This window comes from Oryctolagus cuniculus, chromosome 9 (genome assembly GCF_051225735.1).
Source record: "Oryctolagus cuniculus isolate XC-2025 breed Fujian yellow rabbit chromosome 9, ASM5122573v1, whole genome shotgun sequence".
Lineage (NCBI taxonomy): Eukaryota > Metazoa > Chordata > Mammalia > Lagomorpha > Leporidae > Oryctolagus > Oryctolagus cuniculus.
In genome coordinates, this window is record NC_142875.1 from 92,298,929 (window position 1) to 92,318,926 (window position 19,998).

A 19,998-nucleotide genomic window follows, 5' to 3' on the forward strand; every position below is an offset into this window, starting at 1 on the left:
TACTGAAAGCAAGGCTGACACACATTTTGGAGTCATCAGCATATATAATGTTGACTAGGGCTTTACCTTGAGAGATTAAATCTCTCAAAAATAATTTTTACATTATATTTAACAAAAATTACACTTAGCATTACACAGTAATTCCTAGATCAAGGAAATGAACCAGGTTTTGTTTTGGTGACAGTTACCTCGCAAAATTAGCATAGCACACTGTGACACGTCCTCCATTTGACTTTAAGGCACAGTCTTATAAAAGAGGTTAATCTTTGTTTCATCAGAGTTCCCAAAACTACGCCTTTGAAGCACCACACCCTGACATTTGTCAACTGTTTCTTACATCTTTAACCAGTTTTCACAGGAGGCCAGGTCCTTATTTCCCCATTTGAGAAGTTCTCTAACAGCACTGTTAGCATTTGGACAACCCCTTTCCAGTTGTACATAAATCGGTGGCATCTTATGCTGAATGGACAGGACAGTCTGAAGCTATTAACCCTAGAGACTTCTGTGGCCGCATGAGAGTTCACCTGAGGGCCTCTGGCCCAGGGTGAGCCATCAGAACCTTCGGACAGAGTTGAGGCTTGGGCTGCTCAGGGTGGCCGAGCTGAAGAGTGGAGCTTCGGAGGTCAGCGGCCACATGGGGGAAGGAGCCAAAGTGAATGAAACGTGACACAGGGTGCAAAGCTGACATAGGGTGCACAGCTAGAGAGCTGTGAGCCCTGCTTCCAACTGTCTGACCCGCCTCCTCCTCAAGGGTCACAGTGCACTTCACCCTGTGAGCTCCTCCTCTTTTCCTAAGTTAGTTGAAGTTGTGCTTCTGTTATCGGCATCCAGCAACAGTCTTAAAAGTACACCAATGAAGCAAGAGGTAGAGAAGACGCTGGGACTGTCATGAGAGGAGAAAGGCAGAGCTAGCAGACGGCAGTAACCACGCAGCCATGAGAAGTGGGTGGCCTTATTCAGAGATCAAACAGTAGCATTCAAATTTTTAAAATTATTGACCTACTTCCTAATATTACTTAAACCACTCCGCTCTGTTAGCTTAAGCAGGGTAATTTAGTATCAATGATACAGAGCTACATGTCAACAAGATTGAGGTTGAACTGAATCAAAACTTCATTAAAAGCATGATAAGACACCAGTGTCCATGTTGCTCATTACAACGGGTTAGATTTAAAAAGGGGAAGCCGTAGGGAAATGTGAATAAGTCCAGTTATGCCTTCTTCTGATTCCATACAGTTTTTATAATAGATGGATCCACTAGAATTTCTGCAAACAGATATAAATAAAAATTATCAATTAAAAGTAAAATTTTTATTACCACTCAAATGTTAAATTTTTTTTCCCAAAGAAAACCATTTATTGAACGAGCACAAATTTCATAAGTATAATTTTAGGAATACAGTGATTCTTTCCATCATACCTACCCTCCCACCCCACCTCATCCTCCCTCTCCCTCTCCCATTCCCATTCTCCATTCAGAAAAACAAACAAACAAAAAAAACCTGTTTCTCAAAAGTCAAGACAAGGGCTGTTCAAGTCATTGCTTCTCAAAGTGACAATTTCCCTTCTACAGATTTCCTTAGTTATCACAGATCAGGGAGAACATACGATTTGTCCCTTTGGGACTGGCTTATCAAATGTAATTTTTAAATGCCCTTCTCAAATAGCATGTGTACTTTCTGAAAGTAACATACTCACTTTCACCAGTTTTCTTTGTTGCCAATATCCCGGATGTTCTGTCCTTCATATTTGAGGAACTCTTTCCTGGCTGGTACTGCTTTAACAGCTACTGGAGTAGCCAGCTTTGAATTGTATTTTGTTAAAATCTAAAACAAAAATAAATTTTTTTGAGTACTTCTAGTACACATGCATAATTCCTTTTTTTCGAGGGTTTCCGTTTGGATACAACAGGGATAGAAAACAAGGTGCAGGAAACTGAGTGAGTCTCCCGGCCATTTCCTTATTCCCGACTCCCACACGGTACCGACCCTGCCCTCCTAGTTGTCAGCAGAACCAAGAAAATTCTTTTGTATTTAAAGTTATATGATCAATATAAATGTGGAAGATGTTACAAAATGTTCAAAAAAAGCCCTGGAAATTCTGAAGATATAGATCATTTAAAACTCTTAAGAATTATTTTTTGGCTGGCACCGCGGCTCACTAGGCTAATCCTTCGCCTAGCGGTGCTGGCACACCGGGTTCTAGTCCTGGTTGGGGCGCCGGATTCTGTCCCGGTTGCCCCTCTTCCAGGCCAGCTCTCTGCTGTGGCCAGGGAGTGCAGTGGAGGATGGCCCAGGTGCTTGGGCCCTGCACCCCATGGGAGACCAGGAAAAGCACCTGGCTCCTGGCTCCTGCCATCGGATCAGCGCGGTGTACCGGCCGTAGCGCGCTGGCCGCGGCGGCCATTGGAGGGTGAACCAACGGCAAAAAGGAAGACCTTTCTCTCTGTCTCTCTCTCTCACTGTCCACTCTGCCTGTCAAAAAAAAAAAAAAAAAGAATTATTTTTTACCAGTGCATAAAGCCTTTCAATATGCACTCAGTAGCAATACACTCATGAAAGCAAATTGAGCTTCTACAAGGATTTAGCGGAAATAAACACAGGAAAAATCCAAAATGAATGCTCATCAGTTATAAAGATTATAAAAGAAGAATCTGAAATATCACCAATTTTTTTCATACATAAAGAAGTTTCTTTCCCTTCATGCAGAAATATGGAGCAAAGAATCAACCACAGGGAAATATAAACTTAAACTCCCATCATGACAAGAGATGTTCCTTCCTCACCCAAATTCTTATATCGCTCAGGAAAACAGAAAAGATAAAGAAGGAGAATAAATATTTTACTGATATCTTAGGATATATTCTTTTTTTTGATAGGCAGAGTTAGACAGTGAGAGAGACAGAGAGAAAGGTCTTCCTTCCATTGGTTCATCCCCCAAGTGGCCGCTACGGCCAGTGTGCTGCACCGATCCAAAACCAGGAGCCAGGTGCTTCTCCTGGTCTCCCATGCGGGTGCAGGGCCCAAGCACTTGGGCCATCCTCCACTGCCCTCCCGGGCCACAGCAGAGTGCTGGACTGGAAGAGGAGCAACCGGGACAGAATCCGGCGCCCCAATTGGGACTAGAACCCGGGGTGCCAGCGTCACAGGCGGACGATTAGCCTAGCGAGCTGCAGTGCTGGCCAGGATATAGTCTAATTGCATTTAGGTATCTTCCCAAGTGGCTTATCCCTGTGACTCTGCATAAGCCAAGAAGATGTCAGGAGTGGTTATTAAGAATTCCATTTGCCTAAGCAATTATTGCCAAAACTATAACTTCTCAAGTGGGAGTGTAAAAGAAATCACACTGGTTATTTAACAGAGTTGGCAGTTTTTATAAATCAGTAGATTAAGATATTCTAATATACAAAAATCAGTGTTTCTCAAACTGCAGTCCAGGAAGTTCAACACTGATGTTTTCCATGACACCCTGCTACGGAGAACTGTAGCAGAAACGACGTGCCAACAGCACTTCAAATTGAACAATGATCAACACAGGAATGGCAGCTGAGCAACTTTTTTTTTTTGACAGGAAGGGTGGAAAGTGAGAGAGAAAGAGAGAGAGAGAAAAGGGTCTTCCTTTTCCGTTGGTTCACCCCCCAGTGGCCGCTCCGGTGGCGCACTGCAGCCGGCGCACCGCACTGATCCGATGGCAGGAGCCAGGTACTTATCCTGGTCTCCCATGGGGTGCAGGGCCCAAGCACTTGGGCCATCCTCCACTGCACTCCCAGGCCACAGCAGAGAGCTGGCCTGGAAGAGGGGCAACCAGGACAGAATCCGGCACCCTGGCCAGGACTAGAACCCGGTGTGCCAGCGTCGCAGGCAGAGGATTAGCCTAGTGAGCCGCAGTGCCGGCCAGCTGAACAACTTTTAGAAAATATTGTGTACTTCAGAACATGAAGTTAAAGAGCAAATGCCCCTCAGGGTGTTATCACTAAAATCTTAAGTCACTAGCTCAAAAGAGCTATGGATAGGTTAGAAACACCTAACAGCCTAGAATTCAGATTTTCTCAATACTGAACTTAGCACATTAGTCTGACGATGGACAGTCATAGGTCTTTTTTTTTGACAGGCAGAGTTAGACAGTGAGAGAGAGAGAGACAGAGAGAAAGGTCTTCCTTCCATTGGTTCAACCCCGAAATGGCTGCTATGGCCAGCGCACTGCACTAATCTGAAGCCAGGAGCCAGGTGCTTCTCCTGGTCTCCCATGGGGTGCAGGGCCCAAGCACTGGGCCATCCTTCACTGCACTCCCGGGCCACAGCAGAGAGCTGGACTGGAAGAGGAGCAGCCGGGACAGAACTGGTGCCCCAACCGGGACTAGAACCCAGTGTGCTGGCGCCACAGGTGGAGGATTAGCCTAGTGAGCCGCGGCACCAGCCAGTCATAGGTCTTTAATATATAAGTAATTAATTTTGGAAAGAATATCAGAAAAAATAGCTGGAAAAATACCTGGAGAATATCTTCTGGAATTGTAGTTACTTCTGGAGGTGTAGGTGTTCTGAGCAGATTCTCATAAGAAGAAATCGTAGGAGAAGAGGGATCTGCAAAATTCTCAAAGCACTTGTCTGAATTTAAAACTAATGAAGTACAATCTGTAACTTCCAAATCATTAGATGATTTGTTTGTTTTTGATAATGGAAAATTTGTGGATACCTATGGGATTAAAAAACAGTCATTAAATTATAGTAGTATAAAATAATGCAATAAACAAAAACTGTTAGTTAATTGTTAGTTCTGTTGGGGTCTCCAAGTGGGCCTCAAAATGACTCTATCCATGACCAACTTCTGAAACTGAAACTCTATGGAGGCTCAGCAGGTTAAGCTGCTGCTGGTGCAACACAAATCAGAGTGCCTGGAATCAAGTCCCACCTCTGCTTTCCATCGAGCTTCCTGCTATTGAGACCGGAGGGAGATGATGGCCCAACTACCTTGTCCCTGCCACCCACATGGGAGAACTAGACAGAGTTCCTGACTCCTGGCTTTGGCTTGGTCCAGTCCTGTCTGTTGTGGGAATTTTAGGAGAAAACCAGTAGATAAAAGATTGATCTCTCTCTCTCTTCCCTTCCCTCCTTCCACTTCTGTTTTTCAAATGAAAAATAATAAATCTTTTTTTAAAAAAGGAAAGGAAATAGCATATGGAATACTAAATACCATCTTCATTACTAGAAAAGGCTAGTTAAGTTAGAACTTAACGTGAGGATTAAATGGACTTTTTAATTAAACCACCAGGTTTAGATGGACTCACCCACCTTGTTTCAGACTACACTAAACTCGGCCAGATGAGAATCCTGGCATGTATGGGCAAAGTGTTACTACATACCCTCAAGCAGGCAACGGAGAAAGGAACTCTGAAGTAAGCTTGGCAGTTTAATCACACTAAATTGACCAACTGGGTAAGTCACTACATCTCCTAGGGTCAGGGTGGTTAAGAGGAGAAAGGCCAGGAGTGTACGTCAGTAGGATGCTTACCATGTGAATGGAAACATGAGGAGTAGACTAAATGTAAATGGATGGTTACCTGAAACTCTTAAATGATAACACAGCACTATTTGTCTACAGCTGTACCATCCCGCACAGCAGTTAAACGCCACGTGAGACTACTTAATTTTAAATTAAGTACAAGTTATAAAAATTAAAAATTAGTTTTTCAGGGGGCCAGTGCTGTGGTATAGCAGGGGATGCCACCATCTGCAACACCAGCATCCCATATAGGCCCGGTTTGAGTCCCGTCTGCTCCACTTTGGATCCAGCTCCCTGCTAACGTGCCTAAGAAAGTAATAGAAGATGGCCCAGGTCCTTGGGCCTCTGCACCCACGTGGAAGACCTGAAAGAGACTCCTGGCTTCTGACTTCGGATTGGCCCAGCTCCAACCATTGTGGCCATTTGGGGAGTGAAAGAGTGGATGGAAGATCTCTTTCTCTGCTTCTCTGTAACTTTGCCTTTCAAATAAAAAATAATTGAATAAATCAGTGTTTTCCAAACTGAAAAAAAAAATCTTAAAAAATTATTTATTTTTGAAAGAGTAGGGTTGTGGGGAGAGAGATACCTGCTTCCATCTGCTGGTTCACTGCAATGGCCAACACTGGGCCAGACTGAAGCCAGGAGCCTCACCCAGGTCTCCCACATGGGTGCAGGGGCCCGTCTTCCGCTGCTTTCCCAGGCCACTAGCAGGAAGCTGGACTGGAAGTGGAGCAGCTGGGACACAAACCAGTACCCACGTGGGATGCCAGAATTGCAGGCAGTGGCTTCAAACACTACGTCACAATGCCAGCACCTCTAGCCAATCTTTTTCCATAAAATAAAATACAGGTATATATTGTAGTGTATACCCATACACATACATGTCATTTTCCATATTTCTTGAAAACATTCTATGTTCTGTTTTTCAAAGCCTAAGACCTTATGGATGATAACAGATCTTATGTATACACCTTATTGTATTTTGCTTCCCCTTTGTCATTTGATATTAATAGTTTCTCATGTTTTGCCCTTATAATTAATGCTGTTCCTTCCTCTTATACATTCTTTGTTATAAATCTTTTTCCTAACTTGCCTTAGAACAAATTCTGAGACATGGCTAAAGATTATGAAAAATTTTTAAAGCTCTTAATTTATGCTGCTAAATTACCCTCTGGAAATGTATTATAAATATGCTTCTAACAGCTACATTATTGTAAACTTGTTAAAGAGACTGAGTCTGGAATTTACCAAAGCTGTGCTCTTCTTTGTAGCAGGAATTTTCAAACCAGGAGTGCAGAATGTAGGCGCCAAGGGGGATTTTGTGTACTCGGTATCTAGAAGACACATACAATAGGCATTATAAGTTGAAATAAAGATTTAAAATCTTAAATTATAAGCTTTGACAATGTAATTTGTGTACTTTATTCTTTTTTTTTTTAATTTTTTGACAGGCAGAGTGGACAGTGAGAGAGAGAGACAGAGAGAAAGGTCTTCCTTTTGCCACTGGTTCACCCTCCAATGGCCACCGCGGCCGGTGCACTGCGGCCGGCAGACTGCGCTGATCCGATGGCAGGAGCCAGGTACTTATCCTGGTCTCCCATGGGGTGCAGGGCCCAAGTACTTGGGCCATCCTCCACTGCACTCCCTGGCCACAGCAGAAAGCTGGCTTGGAAGAGGGGCAACTGGGACAGAATCCGGCGCCCCAACCGGGACTAGAACCCGGTGTGCCGGCGCTGCAAGGCGGAGGATTAGCCTAGTGAGCCGCGGCGCCAGCCACTTTATTCTTAATTACTTAAAAAATAACTACAGTGTGTGCTTCACATATGTAACTTTTCATTTATTTGAAAAGCAAAAGAGAAAGAGAGAGGGGGAGGGAGATCTTTTATATGCTGGCTCACTCCCTCAAATGCCCCAATGAGCTAGGGCTGGGCCAGGCCAAAGCCAGGAGCCAGGAACTCAATCCAGGTCTCCCATATGGGTGGCAGAGACACACCTACTTGAGCCATCCCAGTGTACATAGTAGCAGGAGGCAGAAATTGGAAGGAAATCCAGGAATCCAACCCAGTCTCTCTGATATGGCTTGTGGGGTCCCAAGTAGCACTTAAACACAGTGATTAAGCACCCACTCCAAACACATATAATTATTGGCATTAATAAAAGTTCACCAAGGTTGCAAGGTACAACAGCAATACACAATAATGAATAGTTCTGTTATATAACAGATATAACAGCAATAAACTATTAAAAGCATAATTTGGAAAATTATGGGCATAGATTCTGGTCTCACCTGTGTCACTTTCTTCACTTTCTTTCTTTCTTTTTTCTTTCTTTTTTTTTTTTTTTTGACAGGCAGAGTTAGACAGTGAGAAAGAGAAAGACAGAAAGGTCTTCTGATGTTGGTTCACTCCCCCAAATGGCTGCTATGGCCGGCGTGCTGCGCTGATCCATTCTCCTGGTCTCCCATGCAGGTGCAGGGCCTAAGCACTGGGGCCATCCTCCACGGCCTTCCCGGGCCACAGCAGAGAGCTGGACTGGAAGAGGAGCAACCGGGACAGAATCCAGCACCCCATCCGGGACTAGAACCTGCGGTGCCGGCACCGCAGGCAGAGGATTAGCCCAGTGAGCCGTGGCGCCAGCCTTTTTTTTTTTTTTAAGATTTATTTATTTGTTTGAAAGGCAGAGTTACAGAGAGACAGAGACAGAGACAGAGAGAGAGAGAGAGAGAGAGAGAGAGAGGAAGGTCTTCTATCTGCTGGTTCACTTCCCAGATAGCCACAAAGTTGGAGCTGTGCTATCTGAAGCCAGGAGCCAGGAGCTCCCACATGGGTACAGGGGCCCAAGGACTTGGGCCATCCTCTATTGCTTTCCCAGGCCATAGCAGAGAGTTGGATCGGAAATACACCAGCTGGGACTTGAACCAGTGGATGGAAGATCTCTTTCTCTGTAACTGCCTTTTAATTAAATAGAAATGAATCTTCAAAAAACCCAAATACTGGGCCAGCACCGTGGCTCACTAGGCTAATCCTCCTCCTGCAGCTACGGCACACCAGGTTCTAGTCCCGGTTGCCCCTCTTCCAGGCCAGCTCTCTGCTGTGGCCCGGGAGTGCAACAGAGGATGGCCCAAGTGCTTGGGCCCTGTACCCCATGGGAAACCAGGAGAAGCACCTGGCTCCTGCCTTCGGATCAACGCGGTGCGCCGGCCGCAGCGGCCATTGGAGGGTGTTCCAATGGTAAAAGGAAGACCTTTCTCTCTGTCTGTCTCTCTCTCTCTCAGTGTCCACTCTGCCTGTCAAAAAACAAAAAACAAATACTGAACATAATCAGGAAAAGTATTAAAAACATATCAGAAAATTTTATCTTTCTCTTGGATGAAATCATCCTGAACTGAATGGAATGGTACTTAACTCAATGGTTCAAATTTAAAAAACTTAATAAGCTAGTAGAATGTCTAAAGTGAAAGGAACATTTTTGTGCAAACATAGTCTGGAATGAGTACAATTTAGAAATAACTTGATTTTTACACTCACCACTTTTTTGCAACTGCTGGATTACGGGACCAGGAGTGGCAAAAAGTTTATCACTGGATGTGTGTTCTGTTTCTGAGGTCTTCTCCCTGATAAGATTCATAGAGAAATTATAAGGTTAAGTAAGACATGTTAATATTAAACCTCTGGGGGAAAATTTTATCATCACATCTGCTTTATGCAATAGAATTCTCATAGAATCAATCTTTGAAATATATAGATAGATGATATCCATGGTTCAAAAGAGGTTAAAATGATTTTCTACTGACAATCATGACTTAGAGAAGTGGGTTAAGAACAGGGACTTAAAGGAAAGCCATATGTTCAACTCATTAGTTCAAATATAGGAAATGTGTAATTCTTCAGCTTCAAAACCATAAAGTGGAATTTTACAACCAGTATACAGATACAAATTAAGAATCTGTTAAAATTAAAGGATTGATCCTGTCATCTTATTGAGGCTGTCCTAGCCAGTTACACAGATGTCTAGAATATCATTACAAAGGAAAAGTGTCTCTGAATAATATAACATGGTTCAAGACTGATTTTCACTGAAGTTTCCAGTTTTGAATTGGAACGTAATGAACTATGCTGCCCTTCACAGTCTATGCAAACATTTTTTAAAGTGTGTATGTAAAATACAGCATATATACAAAATAACATATATACATAATGTGTGAACTTTAAATAAATTTAAAAATATAGAATACTGCTAGTATCTGTGTAGTCCTTTATGGAAGCTTCTCCATTAGGGATTCCTCCCTGCTCAGAGATTAATTTCTTTCTAAATTTCCTCAGTAGTTATCCATGTGACTTCCTATAATTTTTGAAATTCATATACATGCAATCATAGTGATATACGTTATCAATCATTGCACTTTCTAATTATTTTCCTTTAAGAAAAATTTCATGAGGACTTTTTATACACACAGACATTCACTAATGCCAATGAGCATTATGAAAACATTTATTTTCTTATGTCTTTATTATTACTGCATATAATGTTTTCTGAAATTATTTCTGAACATTAACAAGCCCAGTTAAAATAGACCCCTGTCACTCACATGGGAGAGGCCTGGCCTAGCCCCAGCCATTGTGGATATTTGGAGAGTGAACCAGCAGATGGACGGTCTCTCTCTGCCTCTGCCTTTCCCTCTCTGTAACTCTGCCTTTCAAATAAATCAGAAAGAAAGGAAAGGAATGGAAAAGAAAATTTGAATGGATTTTTTCTACTCTTTTTTACCAACTAGTTATTAAATATGGGAAGCATTTTTTGTTGTGTTATATAACTATATGAAATGCACCACACAGAAATATTTATCTCTATTTCCTATCTCATTACATTGGCCAGAGTATCAAGATTGATGTTAAATACTGGTGACAGACAGCTTCACTATTATGTTAGACATTCATATTGTGTATCATACATATTATGAAAGCATCCATCTGTTTAGAATTTTAAAAGAACAGGTGTCAAATTTTAGCAAATTTCTCATTGACATCTACTGAGATTATCCTATTTTTCCTACTGAATCACAGAAATGATGTATGAGTTCCCAAAATTAAACTATCCTTGTCTAGTTTAATAAGCTTAACATGAAAGACGTCCATTATACTTTAGCCACCACCCGCAACACCAGCATCCTATATGAGTGCCAGTCTGAGTCCTATCTGCTCCTCTTCTGATCTGGCTCCCTGATAATACACCTGGAAAAGCAGTGGAAGCTGACCCAAGTACTTGAACCATTGCCACCAACATGGGAGACCTGGATAGAGTTTCTGGCTCCTGGCGTTGGCCTAGCCTAATCCCGTCCATTGCAACCATTTGAGGAGTGAATCAGTGAATGGACGATCTCTTTCTCTCTGTCTCTTCCTCTTTCTTTGAAACAATAAATTAAAAAAAAAATTCTGTTGAACTCAATTTTAAATTATTTTAATTAGGGTTTTCATATCTGTACTCATTAATTAGGTTGGGCCATAGTTTTCTTTTGTGGGTTTTGTCAGTGTTTGTACCAGGAAGTATAAATCAGGATGGGTGTTTGGCACGCGTTGAGCTGCTGCTTGGGATGCCCACATCTCATATTGGAGCTCCTGGTGGGAGTCTTGGTTCCTGATCCAGCTGCCTGCTAATGCACATTCTGGGAAGCAGCAGATAATGACTCAAGTACTTGGGTCCCTGCTGCTCCTGTGAGAGACCTGGACTGAGTTCTGGGCTGCTGGCTTTGGCCTGGTCCAGCCTTGGGTGTTGTGGGTATTTGGGAGAGTCAACAAGTAGATGGGAGATCTCTCTGTCTTTTGAATTAAGAAAAAAAAAAGGAGGATTTAACATTTGATATTCCTTGACTAATTTGATAAATGCTATTTGCATTGCAACTTTTAAGATTTTAATCACCATTTTCATGCTTTAGTCTGGCACTGAATTCGTCACTGAGCTTCAGACACATAGTAAAATACCTAAATTTAAGAAGTAATAAAAATATATACAGACACCTCAAAAACCAACATGTAAACACAACACCTTTTCCCCTACAATGCAGATATTCTTATCTTAGCTGTTTTCCTTAGCAATAACCTGGGCAACAAAACAGAAATCTGGGATTTACTTAGATCCTCCTGTCTTCCCAAGTCAATGTGCCAAATTAATAACAAATTCCTACTAATTTTACCCACTTATTTTTAGACTTTTTTTTTTTTTTTAAGATTTATTTATTTATTTGAAAGGCAGACAGAGAGAGAGAGAGGAAGGTCTTTCATCTTCTGTTTCACTCCCCAGTGGCTGCAATGGCTGGAGCTGCACCCAATCTGAAGCCAGGAGCCAGGAGCTTCCTCCAGGTCTCCCATGCGGGTGCAGGGGCCCAAGGACTTGGGCCATCTTCTACTGCTTTCCCAGGCCATAGCAGAGAGCTGGATTGGAAGAGGAGCAGCCGGGACTAGAACCGGTGCCCATTTGGGATGACAGCACTGCAGGCAGCAGTTTTACCCACTATGCCACAGTGTCAGTCCCGTTTTATACTGTTTTTTATCCTTACAAATGCCATCTATTTTGAGGCTCTTGTCATTCCTTCTATAGCCATTCACTTTAGGAAACCAAGAGTTCACATTTTACTGATGGAACTGGTGATCAGAGAGGTTTAAAATATGAAGTACCTGAAAACTTTTAAAAGGAAAGACATTATCTGAAACAATTCCACTAAGACAAGTGTCAATAAATATAAGATTCAGAAAGTAGGGCCGGTGCCGTGGCTCAATAGGCTAATCCTCCACCTTGCGGCGCCGGCACACCGGGTTCTAGTCCCGGTCAGGGCGCCGGATTCTGTCCCGGTTGCCCCTCTTCCAGGCCAGCTCTCTGCTATGGCCAGGGAGTGCAGTGGAGGATGGCCCAGGTGCTTGGGCCCTGCACCCCATGGGAGACCAGGAAAAGCACCTGGCTCCTGGCTCCTGCCATCGGATCAGCACGGTGCGCCGGCTGCAGCGGCGGCCATTGGAGGGTGAACCAACGGCAAAGGAAGACCTTTCTCTCTGTCTCTCTCTCTCACTGTCCACTCTGCCTGTCAAAAAAAAAAAAAAAAAAAAAAGAAAGTAAAAGGAGACTTTATAAAAAGCGGCTTACCTTTTATTATTCTTCATATTTTTAAGTCCCATTGTGTAATCTTCATTTAAACACATAGTATATTCAGAGATACCAAAATGTTCTAATTTAGGAGTTACACACTCAAAATCATCCATCTTTAGTGCACATTTTGGAGTTTTGAGTACTTTAATTACTGACTGACTGCCAGGTGGAGTTACAATTTTGGGCTCTTCCTTGTGTTGGTTTACTGCTTGTGGAGGGTTTGGCAGAGATTGGGATATCATGTACCGCTCAAGTCCAAAATCTGAAAGTTGTGGACTACGTGGAGGTTTTTCAGAAACAGAACTGCTTGGAACAGGAGGATCAGACAAATCACCATCAGGCTTTTGAAAACTGTCACACTGAGGCAACTCTGTGGCAGAGTCAGCACCATCTTGTTCACATACTAGGAACAAAATTGAAAGAGAGAATATGCGGTCAAACATTAAAAAGAAAATCTTCTGTTTACTAAAACAGCATAAAATAACTCCCTCTGAAATTTCTCAACTCAGCAAAAGTCCTGATTCTCTAAAATTTTTATTTCAATTGTCCTTTCAATAAATTCATTATATACCTCTTTTCCTTTAACATTTTTTATTTATGCATTTGATGAATTTTCACTTATTTTATTTGAAAAGCAGAGACAGAGAACTCCAATTTTCTGGTTCACTTCTCAACAGCTAGAGTTGAGCCAGGCCAAAGCCACGAGTCAGGATCTCAATCTGGATCTCCCACATGAGCAACAGGTATTCAACAGCTATTGCCTCCTGTGCACGTCAGCAGGAAGCTAGAATCAGCAGTGGATCTGGGACTTGAAGCTAGGCACTCTGCTACGGGATGCAGATGACCCAAGGAGCATCTTAACCACTGTACCATATGGCTGCCCTGATACTTATACATTTGAGAGAGGGAGAATGAAAGAGCACTCCAATCCACTGGTTCACTCCCCAGATGCCTGCAACAGGTGAAACCAGGCTGGGCTAAAGCCAAGATGCAGGAACTCAATTCAAGAATCCCATATTTGAGCCATAACCACTGCCTCTCAGGGTCAGCAATGGCAGGAAGTTAGAGTCAGGGGGTAGAATCGGTTCTCAAACCTAGATACTCTGATGTGGGATGCAATGTCTTAACCTCTAAGCTAAGCGCCTGCCCACCCCGCCCCAATCCTATTTCGATGATACATTAGAGGAGGAAAGCAACTGAAAGTGCTGAAAGAGGAGCCAGCACTGTGGTGCAGCAGATAAAGCCACGCCGGCATCCCATATGGGCACAGGTTAGTCTTGGAAGCTCCACTTCCAATCCAGCTCCCTGTTAATGTGCCTGGGAAAGCAGCAGCAGATGGCCCAAGTCCTTGGGCACCTGCACCCACGTGGGAGTCCTGGAAGAAGCTACTGGCTCCTGGCTTCAGATCGACCCAGCTCCAGCCACTGTGGTTGCCATTTGGGGAGTAAACCAGTGGATGGAAGATCTCTGTCTGTCTCTCCCTCTCTGTTAATTTTCCTTTTCAAATAAATAACCTTTAAAAAAAAAAAAGTACTAAAAAATAAAAAATCACTAACTCACAAGTGAAAGTCCAATTTCCTTACTTCCTCAGTTAATGTGATTTACTGGTCTTTCTTAATACTTTCTGAAACTATTCTATCATTTTATGACATTAATTACAGTGTGGTATCAATTGTATTCTAGATTTCCCAAAAGGTATATTATTTTAGATTTTTAATTTCTGATGCCTGTGAGAAAATGGAATGACTGCTGACAGAGATATTTATCTTACATCAGTTTGCAACATTTCTATCGAAAGCCTAATTGAGAAAATAATAGCATTTGAAAGAGATGTAGTTTCCTAACCTTTAATAGATTTCATGGCTTTAGGCGTTTATTTGGCATTGTGTTTTGTTCATTCTGAAGAATGTCAAGAGTTGCCAAAAACATACTATCACATTTATCACAGTACAATACATTTATCACCATTATCACTACTCCATAGGAAGATAGTAGTATCTTCCACATTTTCAAAGCAAAGAAAATGCGATTTAGAGAATTTTCTCAAGGTCACACATGTTGCATCTGGTGGAACCAGTCTGAACCCATGACTCACTCACACCAAAGTCAACGAAATTCTTGTACCAGGGGAACCGTTTAATATACTTTTCACACATTCTCAACACATATTTATTGAATTTAATTAATGCTTTATTTATGTTCACTGATTATTTTCAAAATAGAAATGAAGACACTGAAGTATATTTAAGGTAGTCATTCAGAGGTATGGGCAGAACAATAGCAGCAGTTAACACTGGGTGACTGGCAAACCAGGCACTGCTCTAAGTAGATTTTATCTTATTTAGTCCTTATATAACTTCTTGAGGTAGATATATTACACATTCCCAGATGAGAAACTGATGCATGGGTTACAGAACTTGCCAAAGATAATACAGTATGTAAGTGATGCAATAAAGATTTGAACTCAGGCAGTTTAGCTCCAAATTTCAAACAACTGTGTTTTACTACCATTCATAAAATCTTAGAACTAAAAAAGGACTTTATTAACTTAGACAGCCAAAAGCTCTCATTCCACAAAAGAGAAAACTGAGAACAGGAAAAATGAAATAGCATTCCTTAAGGTTTCTCAGCGTTTTTTTTTTTTTGTTTTGCAGCGCTGATTAGAAATGACCAATCCTAAGTCATGTAGATTTATCTTGTACTTTTTCATTTGAACAGTTGAATGAATTCTTTCATCCAACACTGTTAATTCTCATCTAGCATTTTGGAAAGGAGAATGGGACTATCTTTATATTGCACCACAGATTAGCACACAGTGACTGTTGAATAGATGTTTGTCAAATGACAGTTGCATAACGACAGTCAGAAATAAAAACCATCGTCAAGCTAACACTTGTCTCAATCATGTTGCCCTCCTGAATACTAAAACAAATGCAATAAAATGAAAGTTAGTCAAACCTGAATTTTTCTTGACACGTGGATTATAGCCATACTTCTGGAAAAACTCTTTTATTTGCATGATATCCACTGAATTTTTTTTCATCATTACTTTTGTTGTCTTTATGAAACTCATGCTTTCTTCATTTTCCAATCTAGCTTTATCAAGAAGAATACTGACATCATCCTTCAAAGAAGAAACAAAATAAATTATGATTTCTGTAACGTCTCAGTTTACTTTGGCTAAAACAATGACCACAGAAAATGATGAAATCAACAGTGTAGAAGGTACCTTTAGAGTCTGGACTTCTGAATGAAGGCCATTTAAAATTCTCATTGGATAATCTTCAAAGTCTTCAATATGAACATCGAAAGGAAAAAAATCCAATAAATATAAGGGAAAGAAAAAGAGAATTTAGTATAGTTACTGAGAATTATAAAATCCTTGTAGATACTTAACTTATTTATAAATTTATGTCCTATTAATTCCTAAGAAAAATATTAAGGCTGTTCTTTAAAGCTTATTGAATTATAACATACACATAGAAAAGTATGTAAGTCTTAACTATATAGCTTGCTTAACTTTATTGATTGATCTGTTTTTTGCTGAACTTTATAAAGTGAACATACCTGCAAAAACAGCTCTCAGCTTAAGAAACAGGCAGGGAGGATTCTAAAACTCTCATAGTCCTCTCTCAGTCCCTCCCTTCCCTTTAAAGGTAAACATTACCCTGATTTCCAAACACATGAAGTACTTTCATCTGTTTATGAACTTTACTTAATGGATTCATACAATATGTAATATTTTGTGATTGATTCATGTCATTCAATGTTGTGACATTCCTCTGTGTTCATAATCAAATCCACCCATGCTCATTGCTATGTATATATATATAGATAGATAGATTCCACTGTATCAAATTAATCCAATCTATTCTGTTCTATCAACAGAGAGACTTTGGATTTTGTGTAGTTTGGAAATATTATGAATACTCTTGCTTTGAATTTTCTATAACATGTCTTTGGTGCTAGTATAATCACTTTTTTGTATGCTAAAGGAAAGAGCTGCAGTATAAATTATGTATGTACATGCTTAACTTTCCTATATACTGTCAAACGGTTTTCCCACGTGCCTGTTAAAATTACATTTCCACCAGCAGTGCATGGAGGGCTCCATTTATTCCACATCTCTGCAAACACTTGGCATTTTTCTACTTTTTCTTTCAGTGGCCCTGGTACTGCATTGGGATTTAATTTGCATTTTTTTCTTGGTGACTAATAGATGTTTTTTTCATATACGAGTGACCACCTGAACATAATTTCTCTTAAAGTATTAATAAGACTTTCACATTTTCTCTGCATTGTCTTTCTCTTTTAACTTGTAGGCAGTCTGTCTTCACACACTTGGGCCATAAATCTCTTATCAGACATATCGAAACAGTATCTTTTTCCTTTCCATTGCATCCTACGTTAAAAATCTTTGCCAATGACACTAGGTATCTCTGACGCTTTCTCCTAAAAGCTTTACAGTTTAGCCTTTTGCATTTAGAGCCACAACACCCAGAGTTTATTTTTGTGTACGGCACGAGGTAAGGACCAGACCCATTCTTGTTTTCCAGATGGATATCAGCACTTACTGAGGACACCCCGCGGGGGCCGGTCGGGCGCGGCCCCGTCACTCACCGCTGTCCTCTCCGTCCAGCGCTCGCTGCAGCCGGGCCGTCTCGCAGTCTAGCGTGCTGGCCAGAGACCGCAGCTTCCCGCAGAAGCTCCGGATCGGGTCCATGGGTGAGGGCAACAGAGAAAGACTGTAAGCGCGAGCAGACGCCAGCTCTTCACGTTCAGAACCCGCCACAGGTTTGAATCTGAAGGCGACGGACGCGTCCAGATTCTGCGCAAGCGCAGAAGTCCTCTCTCGCTGGAGCGAAGTCTCGCGCGAAGACGATCTAGGGCGCTTCCGGTACGCGTCAGCGTGGGAGACGCGCGGTTCTGAAGAACGCGGGAGGTCAGTGGCTTTCCGAGGGGAGGTTCTCCTGCGGGGTACCCCTTTTTTCCCCCTGTTGGACCCAGCTGGGTTCCCCACTTCCGGGGAGGGGGGCCGGTGCGCGCTCGCGGGGAGCCGGGTCGGCGCCTGGCCGAGGCTGGCGCGTGGCCCGGGGGCCCACCGGCCTCCTCCGCCGTGGCCGGCGCACCTGCAGCTCGCGTCTCCTCGGCAGGCAGCATGTTCCTCACCGCGCTGCTCCGCCGCAATCGCATTCCGGGCCGGCAGTGGAGTGGGAAGCACCGGCGGCCGCGGCAGGTGTCCGTGTTTGCGAAGCAGAACATGATCCGTCGGCTGGAGATCGAGGCCGAGAACCACTACTGGCTGAGCATGCCCTACATGAGCGCCGAGCAGGAGTACGGCCACGCCGCGGCGCGCAGGGCCGAGGCCTTCGAGGCCTTGAAGGCGGCCAGGACCTCCAAGTTCCCCCCGCATAGGTTCATTGCAGACCAGCTCGACCATCTCAATGTCACCAAGAAGTGGGCCTAACCCTGAGCCGTCGCCCTTGGGTGTGATGGCTCACGGGACCGTCTTGTCTATGTGGTCCTGGGACTGAAAAGCTACGAGAAGAAGCAGGAAGCTTTGGACCAGAGCACAGTGAGCCGTGTATGAGGTGTCTGGGGCTTAAACTCCCGAAGCACTGGCCAGTTGTGTTCACTTTTTAGTCTGCTGGGAAGATATCTGGGATTTCCTGAGCCACATATAAGATAAAATGTATTTTGAAAGTTGCAATAAAACTGCAAACCCGATTTGGGGGCTTTGCTTAAATCTATGATGCTTCATGGCCTTATCTGGCAGTGTTAGTTTGCTTACCTTGCTTGGATAATCTTCAAACTTAAATATGATCTTTCTCTGTTAAACATACTCCTAAAAATGGCATTTTCCTCTGCGACTTGACTACTAAAAGTGGGCATTTAAATGAAGTAAGAGTGTTTTTCAGAATGTTACATAAAGGAATTTTCAAGTGGAAACCTTTTAAAATGTATTTTAAGAAATATTTATTTGTTTTTATTTGGAAGAGTGTGTTGGGGGGAGAGAGAGATCTTCGATCCACTGGTTCACTCCCCAAATTGCCCCAACAGCCAAGGCTAGGCCAGGCTGAAGCCAGGAGCTTCATGTGGGTCTCCCACTTGGTTGTAGGGGCCCAGGTATTGGGATCCGTGCTGCTTTCCCAGGCCGTTAGCAGGGAGAACTGGGTTGGAAGTTGAACAGCTGAGACTTGAACTGGTGTTGGTGCGGGATGTTGGTATTGGAGGCAGCAGATCAACCGGTTGTGCCACAGTACAGGCACCAATCTTACACTTTTTTTATTTTATTTTTTTTTAAAGATTTACTTCTTTGAAAGAGTTACACAGAGAAGGAGAGGCAAAGAGAGAGGAGTCTTCCGTCTGCTGGTTCACTGCCCAATTGGCTGCGACAGCCAGAGCTTCGCTGATCTGAAGCCAGGAGCCAGCAGCTTCTTCCGGGTCTCCCATGTGGGTGCAGGGGCCCAAGGACTTGGGCCATCTCCTATTGCTTTCCCAGGCCACAGCAGAGAGCTGGATCAGAAGTGGAGCAGCTGGTTCTCGAACCAGCATCCATATGGGATACGGGCACTTCAGACCAGGGCGTTAACCTGCTGCACCACAGCGTTGGCCCCCAATCATACACTCTTGATCACCATTGCTTTACATTTTGAAACTATGTAGTGTAAGTCTTCCAACATTTTTTTCAAAGTTGTTTTGTTTGAGGTCTTCTGAGTTTTCCTGTGAATTTTAGAATCAGTCTAGCTCTCTGTTCTCAGACAATAGACTGTGGGGATTTTGGCTGGAATGGCATTTAAATTCATTTCAATTTGGGTAGAACTGGCATAGTTAACCATATTGAGTATTCTGACCAATGCACACAGAATCTCCATTTCTTTAGGGCCTCTAATTTCTCTTGGCAACACTTTGTAGTTTTTTTTTAGTGTAGTGGTCATACTTTTTTTCAGATGGTGGCTTAACCTGTGCCACAACACTGGCCCCTAGAAATACAATTTAATATACGAAACAATTCAGTTGAAAAACAATTTTTTAAATATTTATGTATTTTGAAAGTGAGAGAGCAGGAGAGACAGATAGGGATCACTCCCCAGATGGCCTCAGTGGCCAGCACTGGGCCAGGCCAAAGCCAGGAACCAGGAGTTTCTTCAGGTCTCCCACATGCTTGCCAGGGGTCCAAGCACTTGAGCCATTTCCACTGCTTTCCTGGGTACACTAGCAGGAAAGTGGATTGGAAGTGGAGCAGCTGGGACTTCAGCTAGCGCCCATGTAGGATGCTGCTGTGCCATAATGCAGGCCTCTGTTTTTTTAAATGAGTTTTTCCCTGGGGCAGACATTTGGCCCACTCAGCTGCTTTGGATT

General features: G+C 42.8%; 2 protein-coding genes across 6 annotated transcripts; one reads left to right on the forward strand and one right to left on the reverse strand.

Annotated features, from left to right (window-relative positions):
- Positions 1–24: 24 nt before the first annotated feature.
- SKA3 (spindle and kinetochore associated complex subunit 3) lies at positions 25–17,498 on the reverse strand. Of its 4 annotated transcripts, none has more exons than XM_051850698.3 (10): positions 17,257–17,390; positions 15,866–15,927; positions 15,595–15,760; positions 12,634–13,039; positions 10,088–10,192; positions 9,027–9,112; positions 6,748–6,833; positions 4,489–4,692; positions 1,699–1,826; positions 25–1,266 (listed from the first exon to the last, which is right to left on the reverse strand). In XM_051850698.3, exons 1-9 carry the CDS (start codon positions 17,357–17,359, stop codon positions 1,701–1,703), a joined length of 1,344 nt encoding a protein of 447 aa, XP_051706658.3. In that variant the 5' UTR covers positions 17,360–17,390; the 3' UTR covers positions 25–1,266; positions 1,699–1,700. The 4 variants fall into 4 exon arrangements, with proteins under 4 accessions (XP_051706658.3, XP_089160513.1, XP_017198958.3 ...); XM_089304387.1 differs by having other exon boundaries at positions 17,211–17,350; XM_017343469.4 differs by lacking the exon at positions 10,088–10,192 and having other exon boundaries at positions 17,257–17,498.
- Positions 17,499–17,526: 28 nt separating this feature from the next.
- Positions 17,527–18,386, forward strand: MRPL57 (mitochondrial ribosomal protein L57). Of its 2 annotated transcripts, none has more exons than XM_089304389.1 (2): positions 17,527–17,578; positions 17,790–18,386. In XM_089304389.1, the coding sequence occupies exon 2, from the start codon at positions 17,795–17,797 to the stop codon at positions 18,101–18,103; it is 309 nt and encodes a 102-aa protein (XP_089160515.1). In that variant the 5' UTR covers positions 17,527–17,578; positions 17,790–17,794; the 3' UTR covers positions 18,104–18,386. The 2 variants fall into 2 exon arrangements, with proteins under 2 accessions (XP_089160515.1, XP_069905257.1); XM_070049156.2 differs by having other exon boundaries at positions 17,794–18,386.
- Positions 18,387–19,998: the final 1,612 nt, after the last annotated feature.

Bases quoted from the DNA above. Each gene is read 5' to 3' on its own strand.
- SKA3 (XM_051850698.3), bottom strand. From the start codon at position 17,359: ATGGACCCGATCCGGAGCTTCTGCGGGAAGCTGCGGTCTCTGGCCAGC. The intron at 10,193-12,633 runs GTAAGCCGCTTT...TTTATTTGAAAG, and splicing joins AATATGAAGAATAATAAAAG to GCAGAGTTACAGAGAGGGAA. The intron at 6,834-9,026 runs GTGAGTGTAAAA...TGTGTCTTCTAG, and splicing joins CCAGCAGTTGCAAAAAAGTG to ATACCGAGTACACAAAATCC.
- MRPL57 (XM_089304389.1), top strand. From the start codon at position 17,795: ATGTTCCTCACCGCGCTGCTCCGCCGCAATCGCATTCCGGGCCGGCAG.